The sequence below is a fragment of the Sorghum bicolor genome, chromosome 2, assembly GCF_000003195.3.
Source record: "Sorghum bicolor cultivar BTx623 chromosome 2, Sorghum_bicolor_NCBIv3, whole genome shotgun sequence".
Lineage (NCBI taxonomy): Eukaryota > Viridiplantae > Streptophyta > Magnoliopsida > Poales > Poaceae > Sorghum > Sorghum bicolor.
The window spans coordinates 62021086-62034402 of record NC_012871.2 but is presented as its reverse complement, the minus strand read 5'-3'; the positions used below and the strand labels follow the sequence as shown (position 1 = coordinate 62034402).

The window sequence follows — 13317 nt, the reverse complement described above, 5'->3', positions numbered from 1 at the left end:
GCCGTGGCGCCTCCGGTGGCCCGTGGCCGGGAGCGCTTCCAGGCACAGGCGGTTGCGGGATTCCGTGTTTTATTTTCAAAGTGGGGACTATTCCTGCTCAAGAATTCCACTATAAATCAAACTGAAACCTTCTCGGACACTGTTCTCACAAACGTAATGACAATCAAGAATAGATAACCATGGATAAATTTATAAGCAACTAGTACTACAAGCCAAAAAATTGTTTCGTTCTTAATTGTATGCTTCGTTAAGCTTGTGAGGAACTCGACAAGGTTCAGCCGCCGAATGGCCTAGTTAATTCATCATGGGCAGACGAAATCTTCTCCAGGTCTAAAAAATGTTGATGCTCATATTTTTATGCTCAGTACGTTCAAACATTCCCGGTATTATACCCCGGACGGCCGGACCTATATAAACAGCTGCCAGATCTTGGTTATCTTCGCAACCACGAAGCTGTATCAGTTTATAATCCTCAAAAAAATATATGAGGGACACCTCCATCTGCCTCTTTTTTCTTCTCGTCTGCTTGGCGGGATCACACGCACATTCGTCACAAGAGGCTCGCCTAAGAGAATTTATCCTGTCCAGAAGGAGCAGTGGCAATGCGTTCGGTGTACATGACGAGCTGGCCTTCATGGCCACTAGCATCCTGAAATCAGAGCACTCTGGTACTGACCAGAACGCTCAGAAGGCGGCCGACAAGATTACAGTGCTTCCCGGCCAGCCGGGCGGCGCCGTCGGCTTCGACCAGTACAGCGGGTACGTGACCGTCGACGAGAAGAACGGCCGTGCGCTCTTCTACTACTTCGTGGAGGCGACACACGATGCCGCGGCAAAGCCATTACTCATGTGGCTTAACGGAGGTTAGAGCGATAGCCGGGCTGCTGCCTGCTGGCCGGCACATGTCTTTTCTGAAATTAAAAGTAGTCAAGAACAGCAACTCATGTTGATGCCTGCTTTGTTTGATAGTTTCTGATTCTTCATGTGATACATTACAGGCCCTGGTTGCTCATCAGTAGGCTACGGAGCAATGATAGAAATTGGCCCGTTCCGCATAAACAGCGACAACAAAACCCTGAGCCGAAACGAGAACGCCTGGAACAGCGGTGAGACTAGCTATAACATCAGTCAGTGCTTGCAGTATTCTTGTTTATTTCCGATTGGGTATAGTAAAACTTTACACGGTTTATTAAGTAGTAAAGTAACTCTGATTCCATTGGGATGAAAATTTGCAGAGGCCAACGTGCTCTTCCTGGAGTCACCTGCCGGTGTTGGCTTCTCCTACTCCAACAAATCTTCAGACTATGATAAGAGTGGTGACCAAAGGACCGCGGCTGATGCATTCGTTTTCCTCATCAATTGGCTCGAGAGGTACCCTGAGTACAAAGCACGCGCCTTTTACATCTCCGGGGAGAGCTATGCCGGACACTACGTTCCGCAGCTCGCAGCAGCCATCCTTAGTCACAATATAAAGAGTAAAAGCGATATCATAAATCTTCAGGCTATATTGGTGAGTGGAGACTGAAGACTTCTCAATGATTAGTGAATATCCTGATAGACATATATTTCATCGCATCAGTTGAGGCATCTTAAAACAAAATTTTAGGTTGGCAATCCATACCTGGACGATAACAAGAACACAAAGGGGCAAATTGACTACTTATGGAGCCATGGGGTGATATCAGATGAGGTGTGGACCAACATTACAAAGAACTGCAAGTTCAGTCCTGTGGATGGCAACACGTGTTCTGATGCTATGGAATCATATGACTCTGGATACATTAGTCCGTACAACATATATGCTCCTGTTTGCATCGACGAACCCAATGGAAACTACTACCCCAGCAGCAATGTAAGAGCATCTCTCTCTCTCTCTCTCTGATGAAATAATGTAAGAGCTTGTTTGGTTACTTCGCATGTGTCCCAAATTATTTTCTTTTCGCTTATGCAGGTTCCGGGAATTGATCCATGCAGCAACTACTATATCGAGGCTTACATGAACAATCCCTTGGTGCAGAAGGCTTTCCATGCTAAAACGACAAAGTGGTCAGGCTGCACGTAAGATTGCTTAAATGGGAGCAGAACATTCAAACAAGAAATTAAACTCTTTCCGCTTATTACTACCAATCCTCCTTATCTGATGTTCCCTGTTCAGAGACTTGCACTGGAAAGATGCTCCAGTGTCCATGATGCCGACCATCAAATGGCTTCTGGGACATAGGCTACCGGTGTGGCTATACAGGTAGCTTCAACGTCACATTTCTTCATTAACGTCTAACACCCGCAAGTTTGCAATGAGAGATGTAACGAAGGGAATACGTTTTCAGTGGAGACTTTGATGCCATCTGCCCACTCACCGCCACAAGGTACTCCATCACTGACCTCTTGCTCTCAGTCATGGAGCCATGGCGCCCGTGGACAGCAACCAAAGAGGTAATAACACCCCAAATCCTGTCCTGGACTTGTTTCTATCATTTTTTTATTCAAACTTTCACAAACTTGTGTGGATCCTAGCAGGTTGGAGGCTATGTTCAGCAGTACACGGGAGGTCTTGTGCTTATTTCAGTGAGGGGAGCTGGTCATCAAGTTCCTTATTTCCAGCCTGAGAGAGCACTAGTACTGCTCAGATCTTTCTTGAAAGGAACGCTCCCACCTTATGTAGTAGAGCAGTAATTTTTTGTTGAGTAACCCCTGTAGGAAGCTCCTAGTGTTGATCCCTGTTGTTTGTCATTAATTTCAAAACTGTCATGGTAAAAATGACAATCTATCAACGCTGCTGCGAACGAATTCATGGTACATTGTAGAGAGGGAGGGGGCTGCTAGAAGCTAATGCTGAAACAAATATTAAAAATCTACACAATTGCTATCTAGATGTGCATAGATTTCTATGTTTTGCTGCTATCACTGCAAGAAATTAAGGAATCTATGACGACATGTTTATGTCATAAATCCTGAAAAGTTCATCATATTGATGAAATTTATGACTTTGTTACAGATCATGTGTGTTATACCATGTTTTACAATGCAAACATGTTTTTTCATCGTAGATTTTATGATGATCCTTAGTGTGTCATCATTAATTTAGATATTTGATCTTCATCACAATTTTATTTTAAAAAGTCACTAAATTTCTTAAGGTTTTGTTAGCCATCTGTACTGAGCAAGCTATTAGTGAGCCAAATGTGCTTGTGGACCCAATTTATTATGGGCCATCTCATTCAATCACAATTGTTACATATTATTATATTCAACAGTTTAAGTTTTTTCCTCATATTTTAATTGGGCCCACATAGTGGCCATCCTATTCATGGGCTAAGTTGAATTGTTGGACCTATTTGTATTTTATCCATTCTCATTATAAAATATTAATTAGGCACAGACCATTACGACGACTTGTATAGAACAGAGATTAGCTTAGCCCATTTAACATTTACAGGCCCAAAACCAATATACTGAATCAATCGGCTCAAATACATCATTTACATATATACATGTATTTCACTAATCAACAAACCTAAAGTAAAAACAAATAGATGATCATATTCTATTAACACTACTTCCTGTGATCAGATAAATGCAGCAACCATCCATCATTTTGCACATGAACCAACACACATCACATATGGGTATAATCATCCATCTATTAATGAAAGATGGTACAACATAATGGTTATTGATTAGTCAACAAGCTAAGCTAGCAATAATAGCTTATGCAAACACATATAATTAAACACATTTGAAATTTATGTTAACTTAAGGCTTGAAGCTACACTATTTTGAGATGCAAGAAAACATTTCAAAGTTAAATGTGGAATATAATATAAATGAAGTATAATTGCAATCAATGTAATTGGTAAATCCTACTATCACTGCCTATTGAAATCAAACTACCAAATAAACTATAATGAGAAAAGCCCAAATTCTTCTATCACTAAATAGTGATACCTTGTTGGACTTTCAAATGGTAATGACAAATCTAGATTCATTTTGATTTTGTTTGTTTACTACAATATGTGTATGCTTGAGGTAGCATTGGTGAGATTGTCTACAAATATTCTCTGGCAAGAAAATACAAAACAACATAGCTCATTTGTAGCCAAGGAATATGTAAAATTCAATATTTAAACATGTCATTGAAGATTAAACAATAAGGATATTCTAGACCACTATTATTGTTAAAGAAACTATTTGCATGAGTACATGCAGAACTAACTTCATCACAAGAGCAAAGAACAAGTTTATGCTCTAAAAGCTAGCTTTTCCACTCCAACCATGGCATTACAAATGAAAATGACTACTTCATGCACTCAAACTAATTGAAGACAAAAAACTATACACTATACACTACGAAACAAAATTGAGGCTCGCTGTAGGGTATGGTTAAGTTGGGACAAAACCATGAGTAATAATGAAATCACCTGAGCTAGTTAAGGATATTATTTCTTTTGCATCAATCATGCACACCTTATTCGTACTTACCACATGCCACCTATGGGGTGATAAGCCTAATAACATGTTGTTAGCGAATCATTCAATAGATTCAATACATTTTTAATGAGGTGTAACTAAGGTGAATCCTAGTACTCCTGTTTATTACATCCATTCATTGGGAACCCTAGCTAAGCTTGTGAAAGCTTAAAGGAATGAATGGACCCTTACCCAAGATCAAGGGTATGGGGATTCTCTCTTACGCTTCATGTGGGAACAGTGGTACACCCATGTAGAGTCTTGAATCTAGAATTGCCACGCTTTCAACCATGTGCACTCTCTATGCACTTGGCTTCACTATAGGGTCATGTATGACAACTTGTGGGAAATCAAGCTAAGACATGTTACTCTTTATTTGATTACTTTAAAATTTTTTCTTTAATATCTCAAGCATTGCTTGTTTACTTATCATTTTTTTACTCAAGACATTATTATGCACTTATGCAACTCTACTTACCTATGTTGTTTAGCCATGCATCCACCACATAGATGGTATTATTGATAATAAGACCTGCGAATACTATTATATTCACAATGTTGTTTATAGTTGTTTTGTAGGTTGCCAGAGTTCATATTGGCCATGCAAGTTCACTCATGCGCGATTAGGGACATTGCAGAGTATGGCATCCAAAGAATGACCTCTAAACTCAGTAACAACTATGTGAGCTTTGAACCCTAGAACATAATGCGGCGGTACCCATTATGGTCTAGGTTGCTATTTTTTCTAATATAAAACTTGTTGAGTGTATTGTGCTTTGAATTGTAGTGTTCACATGTACAGTATGCAATCTATGGTTCCTTTGCGTTTTGTTTGGGATGTGTATGACACAAATATCAGGGATTACAAGGTAGTTTAGCTTGAACTGAGTTGATTGAGAGGACAATACTTGAATTTTGTTAAACAATTTGTGCCAGTCCTCACATTATATAAGAACATGCCACAAAAAATAGACAAAGATTAGTGTCAAATCAAGTAGGCGCACAGGAAAAGCCAAACACATGATGATCCAGAGCAATATTTGAATTCAAAGACCAAAAAAATTTGGTGCCAAAGTTGCACACACTAAGTATTGCGTTGGACTATTGAACAATACTCCTTATCCTGTACACGCGACGCCTTGGATGGGATGCAAGATGTTACGGCGCCGCTCTCCCGTTTCCTTTATTAGGGCTCCATTATTTCATCGCTAGACTGCTCACCCGTTCATCGCTCCACCTTGCTATCCTTTCCATCGCTCCACCTTCATTGATGGATGATGAAAGCGTCTCTGTTGAGGAGGCGCTGATCCTTGGAGTGAACTAGGTTCCATATTCTTGCGACGAAGAAGATGACTACAAGCCCATCCATCGCTCCACCTTGCACTTGTGTCCTATCACTTCTCCTTTGATGGATCATGAGGAAGACCTGGTCGATGCAGTTTGTGCCCGATTCACTTGCCAACGACACCGAGGTGCCAGACTCCCAATTGGCCATGGATGAAGGCGATGAACAAGATGAACCTGACGTCGTTGATGCTGCCCTACTAGAGCTTCTGCTGTACCTGGCATCGTTGATGCCCTATAGAGGTGGAGAAAAAAGACCATGTGAGATAAAACGTTCGATGGATTTGGTTGGGCGTTTCCATCCTGTTTGGCGACTTATATAGGCCATGGAAAATTGAAAGAGAAATTAAAGAGTGGTGCCAATTGAGGTTTGATGCTTGAAATTTGGCTGCCAAATTTTTGTTGATAGACATTGGAAATTAGGTGCTAGAATGATATCAGTAGAGAAGAAGGGAGCGTGGCGGACGCGTGGCATCTGCGCGAGCACGGGATCACACAACGGGAGATAGAGTTTTTAGCAGTGTTATGGTGATTCATCGAGGAAGTGAAGGGTCGAGATGGCGGACTAGAGGGGGTGAATAGTCCTTTCTAAAACTTAACGCGTCGGCTAGTCGAAACAAATGCGGAATTAAAACTATCGGTCTAGCCAAGACTACACCCCTCTATCTAAGTTCTCTAGCACCTTGTAAAGATCCTAAACAAGCAAACGAGGTGCTACCTTAGCAAGAGCTCACCTAACCAATTTTAGGAGCAAGGTCACACAAACCTATGCAACTAGTACTTTGCAAACCGGGGGAGCTCCTACACAAACTAGTGAGGCAAAGCGCACAAAACCTAAGCTCACTAGCAAGCTCAATAATAAGGCAACTAATGCCAAATTAGAGAGCACAACTTACTTAGCTACACAAACTAAGCAATGTGACTAACAAGGTTACACAAACCAAATTAGTCACGCAAGGGAACTACTTCTAGCTACACAAGCAAGAAGGTAACTAGCAAGCTACACAAGCTAACTAATTACAAGAGCAACTATGCAAGCACAAGTATATGAATGTAAAACAAGCTTGTGTTAGGGACTTGCAAACCAATGGGAAGAACAAAGTTGACACGATGATTTTCTCCCGAGGTTCACTTGGTTGCCACCAAGCTACGTCCCCGTTGAGACAAGCTCCAAGGTTGCCGCCGGTCCTCTTGCTAGTGGTGACCCGCAAGTCACACTCTCCCACGTGGAGTGCTTACCACAAGCTCTAGCACTTGACCTGGCCGGACCACTTGTCGCTCTTCACGTCTCGCTCAACTAGAGTTGCTCTTCGCGATCCCCGCGGGGTGAGCACCGTACCCCTCACAATCTCTTCTCCGGAGCACCGCACAATCTCCTTGCGTGCTTCGACGGAGTCACAAGCCACCAAGCCGTCTAGGAGGTGGCAACCTCCAAGAGTAACAAGCACCACCGGCTTGCAACACGAACACCTAGTGCCACTCGATGCAATCTCTCAATGCAACGCACTAGAATCGCTCACTCACACAATCGGATGATCACTATCAAGCATATGTGAGTTAGAGGCTTTACTAGCACTCCCAAGCATGGACACTAAGTCCCAAGGGTGCTCAGCACCGGCCAAGGCCGGCCACCACTTCTATTTATAGCCCCAAGGGCTAAACTAGCCGTTGCCCCTTCACTGGGCAAAACACGTGAGCACCGGACGCTCTCAAGGAGCCACCGAACGCTCAACACCCAGCGTCCGGTGCTCAGCTGACCGCCACGTGTCACTAGCCGTTTGAATTCAACCGTTGCCGCCAACGGCTACTTCGCACGCGCGCCTGCACAGCACCACCGGACGATGGGCACCGGACGGTCCGGTGCTCACCGGACTCGTGCGCAGAGAGTTTGTCAAACTCGCGACCTCACCAGACGCTAGGCACCGGACGGTCCGGTGCTCACCGGACTCGTGCGCAGAGAGGGTTGCAAAAACCCCTCACACCGGACGATAACCACCGGACGCTCTCAGAGTGCGTCCGGTGCTTAACCCTAGCAGGGTCAAGCTCACCGGACGCTGAGGCCAGCGTCCGGTGCCTCCGCACTCAGCGTCCGGTGAGTGTTTCTCAGTGAGAAAACACTCCCGCGACTTCTCTAAATTTCCCACCGGCGCAATAGAGGAACCCACACGCCTCTCAACCCTAGGAACTCTACCTCCTTTGTAAATGTGCCAACACCACCAAGTGTACACCACCATGTGCATGTGTGTTAGCATTTTCACAAACATTTTCCCAAAGGAGTTAGCCTCTCAAACTTGCCACGCCACTCGATCCTAACACGTATGCAAAGTTAGATCGCTCAAGTGGCACTAGATGACCGATATGCAAACAAGTTTGCCCCTCTTGATAGTACGGCCATCTATCCTAAATCCGGTCATAAACTTCTCTACACACCAATGACCGGTGAAATGGAAATGCCCTAGGTTATACCTTTGCCTTGAGCGTTCCATTCCATCTCCTCCAATGTTGATGCAACACATGCACCAACCAATCACCAAATGATATGATCCACTTCATATCATCACGTGACCGTATTGGTTCATCGATCTTGACCTCACTTGCTCTTCACCGTTGCCTCGGTCCATCGGCGCCAAGTCTTGCTCAAGCTTCACCGTCACACGCGGTCCTTCGCTTCAAAGCCTCCGACTTGCCCTTCGCTCTTGCAACCGGTCCATCAAGCCAAGCCTCATCTTGATCTTCTCCACCTTGGTCACATGACTCCATGTCATGTCTCATATGCAATGAGCTCCTCCATCATCACATAATCACCTGTGGACTAATCTCCTGTGTATCTCACATAAACACTATTAGTCCACCTAAGTTGTCACTCAATTACCAAAACCAAACAAGGACCTTTCAGGAAGCTAAGTGTCGCACAGTAGTAAGTACTCTGGTTACGGATATTCAATGAAAATCCCATGGGCCTCTGCTTCTCCTTGGTCTGTGCGCACAGGGCTAAGATGAAAGACATAGATGGACGAAGGGAGTAGTAATGAAGATGCATCCAATGGCTATGTGTGGTAGAAATCCATGCACCACATGATCTCTTATCACCATAAGGGTATCACTAGATGATCTAGCCATTAGGTAACTGGTAGTTTTAGCAGTTCTGCCTATTTATAACCCCTTACTTTAATTTGGGATTGATGGAGTTATTAAAGACAAGACGCAAGGTTAGACACTTGAAAAAAGTGCTCAATTGACCATTCTACACTATCAACACAAGTGTTAGGTGTGATTAGAGTTCTGTGCCAAGAGAAGAGTGAGAGCTCAGTTTCATACTAGTTCAAGGCATGAATAAAGATTCCCAAATGGGCCACATGAAACGGGTTGGCCCGAGCTTGGTGCTGAAAAGCACGACCCTAATCTGGTGCTGGCCCGCCCCAGCCATGCCCGAGCCTAGCTGGCCTGTTGCCATGCCCATGCCTTGGCTGAGGAGGCGGCCCATAGTACCGGCCCGGGCACAACCCATTCCAACGGATGGCACGGCGCCAGCATGGCTTCCAGCCGTTGGATTAGGGAGGAGGAAGGAGAGCCGTTGGATTAGGAAGGAGGAAGGAGAGCCATTGGATTAGGGAGGAGGAAGTATATAAGGAAGCCACCGCGACCTCATCCCCTGTCCCTCCCAACCCTAATCCCCTCCGGTCTCAAGCCGTCGTCTCCCTCGCGCTGCTCCTCGCTCGCTCGTCTGCTCTCGGCTCTCGCCAGCTCGCCATCGCTCCTCGCTCTCGCTTGCTCACCATCGCTAGTTACTCACCGTGTCCATGGTGTTTTCCAGCGGGTAAGGGGTCATCAGATCATGTGGGTTCTACCCTCAATCTCCCTCGTTTCCCTTCCCTCTCTGCCCTCAGTCTCCCTCTTCTCTCTCAGATGTGGTGGTTCCCGCCCTCAATCTCCATTTGTTCCCTTGTTCTTCATCCCTAAGAGTCGATTGAGAATCATTCTTGGCATCCTTGACTCCTCTCCGTCTTCTGTCTGTTGTTCTTATTGCCGGCCGCCGCCACCTCTAGGGCTTCGGTCTCCATTGAGGTATCGGCGGTGTGCACCCCGTCATCGTTTCTGGCGCTCCGGCTCTAGAGGTAAGTGCAAACCCTAACCCTAATCCCCTTCGTCTTCTATCCATCATTCTCATTGATGCCTAATACCTAACCATGTTTGTGTCCTTGAATGATGCAATTCTCGAGGAACCAGAGATGGCTAGGGCTAGTATGGCCCCTAGTGCACGCGTCCACGATGAAGGGGAGTTTGATCATTCCTAGAACAACGAGCCATGGATGTGCGGGTTAATCGGGGATGATGAGGAGGACAATGTTTGCAAGGACTGCGCCGAGCTATTTGGTCGGACTGCTGCTGATGCCCATCCCTGTGACCAAGAGGTCGTCCCAGTGGAGGTGGATGCGGCCGATCCCAATGGCGATGGTGCTGAGGGCGACAGTGAGGTAGCAGGCTCCAATCAGCCTTCTACCTCTGCTGTCTGGGATTATTTTGACAAGCTTTTCAAGAAGGTGCTAGGTAAGAAAAATCTCATCAGGTATGCTGCTATTTGCAAACACTGCAAGAAGCAATACTCTACTTATTCTATGCTTTCTGTTCTTGCAAAAGATATCTTTACTGTGCCTATGTCAACCATCTCTTTAGAATCTTAGCACTACTAGTAGGATCATCGAGGAGCATCACCGGAGGCTGAACCTTAAGACTACGGAGGCACTTACATGCATCAAAGACTAGGACAATGTTGAATCAAGACTGCAGCACATGCTGGAAGAGGCCTTTGAAGCACTTTATCTTGATGTTGATTAAGTTCTCCATTTATGTAGTGGTTTTGTAATAGCTGTTAAGACTTGGAAATACTGGAGGATGGATGTAATGAACCTATGAACAATATTTGAAGCTGGATGTACTCTTTTCCTGTTTAGGTTTTCTTATAAGGATGAGTTTTACCTAAATAGGTTTTTAATGAGGCAATCATTGCACAACTCCTTTTTGAATTAGTTTTAGGTTTGTGTTCTTTGTTTGCTATTTTTTTTTCCTTGAATTATATGATGATTTTGATGACTTAGAAGTTGTCTATGTGAAATTCTAAGTTCAATCAGTGTTTTTGAGAATTTAGTACCAGGGCTGGCACGAGCATGATGGGCTGGCATGCTGGCATGGCAGACTAGGCATGGCTCAGACTCGTTAGGGTCATGCCTGGGCCAGCTTTGCGACACGACGGCATGGCACGCTTCATATACCGTGCCTGCCGAACCGTGCCGAGGTGTGTCGTGCCCAACCAGGCTAGGACCATGTAGTGTCGTGCCAGAATGTTTGGAAAACTTTAGGCATGAGCCAAAGCTTGGAATCTTTGTCTTTCTAACACTTAGGGCCTTGGTGGATTAGTATGATGTTTTATGACCCTCTGGCTTGATGTGGGGTGGCGACTATATCTTGTTTGGGTGTCAAGACACCCTTTCCTTAGAGAAATTTGATAGTGGATACAACATAAGATGGTTGGAAGAAAGGTTAAGATGGCAAGTGGCTCAACTGGCTTGGTCTAGTAGTGTATTCTTGGTCTAGTAGTGTATTCTAGAAGAGACTTGGCATATAGAAATCCAAAGCCTTTGCAGTAAGCTTAAGGCCTTTACTAGAAGAGACATGGTCTAGTAGCACATTCTTGGTGGACCTCTAATGTAAACTAGGTGTGGCACTTTGCCTATCGATACCATAAATAAATCTATATGCCGAGTGTTGGACCTCTTGTGAACGATTATTGCATCTACGTTGTTGTACTCGTCATGAGTTCTTGTGTTCTTTGCAATCCTAGAGTATAGCTTAATAGATTAGGAGATAGTGTTCAGATTGCAATACCCTTTGTAGTACAAATGGCTTGCATGTAGAACCATGTGACATGATGACACAAGAGTTGCTCAATAAGATTTAAAATATTTTCTCTAGTTTGGACCTCTACTTAGTTTGATCTAAGCTTCATCGTGATCATGAACACATTACCTAGGTTTAGGACCATAAGCAGTGACAATTGCTCTATGATCATAACGACTCGCTTTCAATACAGCTCTGGTGGGTTCCATTCCCTTAATCAAGCCACTTATGAGTCAATGATTTATTCTTAAACCGGCATACAGTCAGAGATACTTTCCTCTCACCTCCCATTTCTATTTCACTGCTCAGTGGAGGTTCTTGGAGCACTTCTCCTCAGCGATTTCCTTTGTGTATTATAAATTTCACGTGGTAAGATCTAGAGTATCTTAATATGAGTATATAAACATACTTAAACCGATAAACAAGTATGAATACATACACAATATAGTTTATTGAAGATGAGAGTAACTACACGTACGTGTAGAAAGAGTAACTACAAAGTACGTATAGAGAGAGAGAGAGAGAACTATTACTCTGTAGCTGGCTACAAAATAACTTATTTTGTAGCCACTTTGAGTTACGATAATTACTATATTAATTTATAAGATTATAGTAACTCCTTACTAAGTGGTTTACTAAACATTACGGTAAATATCTCTATGTGTTATAGTAACCCAACTATCGTAAATTAGTATATAAAATTATCGTAAATGGAGGTGGCTACAGAATAACATATTTTGTAGCTAGCTACTATCACATGATTTTGGAAAAATATTCATGCCAAAATTCCATTTCCACTACATATGATATTCCTGATAAAAAAAATAAATATGACAAAATAGATCCTTGGCAAATATTCCCACGCCATGGCCGCCGCTGCAAGAGTACTATGTTACCAACTGTGAAAGGTAATCTGTTCACGGGCACCTTTTAGTAATGTAATTTTTTTTCTTGTAGAAATAATTTTGTGAACAGTTCCATGGCTAAGACTATTTAAAAATGGACAATATAGAGGATACATAGAAAAAAGAGGATAATAAGTATGTATAAATGGCAAATATCCAAATGGCCAAATCTCATCTCATACGGCCATCTGGCAGGCAAACATACAATGTATCGCCTCTTGCAAGTTTTGCCAATAGTTAGCTTCCAAAACATCATTTGAAATTTCAAAGCAAAGATAATTAAACCAATGGAAACACAACTCTATGAGCAACCATCGTTACCTACCAAATACTCATAGCTAGCATATCCATCCGAAGAAAAATTGGCGGCACGCCCTATACCAAGCGGCACATTGATTTGAGAACTTCTTGAGTGCAGGACCAAAAACAGAGACAACTTAAACGGAAGGCATGTAAGCATCAACTCTCTTGTTCCAAAGTTTGCCGGAACAAGTGTACGACGATAGCAACAAGAGCCGGCTCATACAATCACTCTGAAACTGTTACCCAGAAGATACCCATAAGCATCCAAAACTGCTTTGTTTTGGAGTTGCACGTTCAAAGCTCCTGTGCCTATATATAGAAACCATATCCAATGCGTTAATCACATCGAACAAATATGATACTCGTTAACAAGATGAGGATCGATGCTTACCTCACTCACCTT

General features: G+C 43.5%; 1 protein-coding gene across 1 annotated transcript; it reads left to right on the top strand.

The window, feature by feature from the left end:
• Nucleotides 485–2673, top strand: LOC8063714 (serine carboxypeptidase II-3). Its single transcript, XM_021452893.1, has 8 exons — nucleotides 485–863; nucleotides 999–1106; nucleotides 1236–1510; nucleotides 1607–1852; nucleotides 1952–2058; nucleotides 2156–2242; nucleotides 2328–2433; nucleotides 2518–2673. Exons 1-8 carry the CDS (start codon nucleotides 485–487, stop codon nucleotides 2671–2673), a joined length of 1464 nt encoding a protein of 487 aa, XP_021308568.1.

What these genes read in the sequence shown, in the direction of transcription:
- LOC8063714 (XM_021452893.1), top strand. Translation starts at nt 485, where the DNA reads ATGAGGGACACCTCCATCTGCCTCTTTTTTCTTCTCGTCTGCTTGGCG. An exon ending in ACTCATGTGGCTTAACGGAG is followed by an intron (nt 864 to 998) that starts GTTAGAGCGATA and finishes GATACATTACAG; the next exon opens with GCCCTGGTTGCTCATCAGTA. An exon ending in CGTGGACAGCAACCAAAGAG is followed by an intron (nt 2,434 to 2,517) that starts GTAATAACACCC and finishes GGATCCTAGCAG; the next exon opens with GTTGGAGGCTATGTTCAGCA.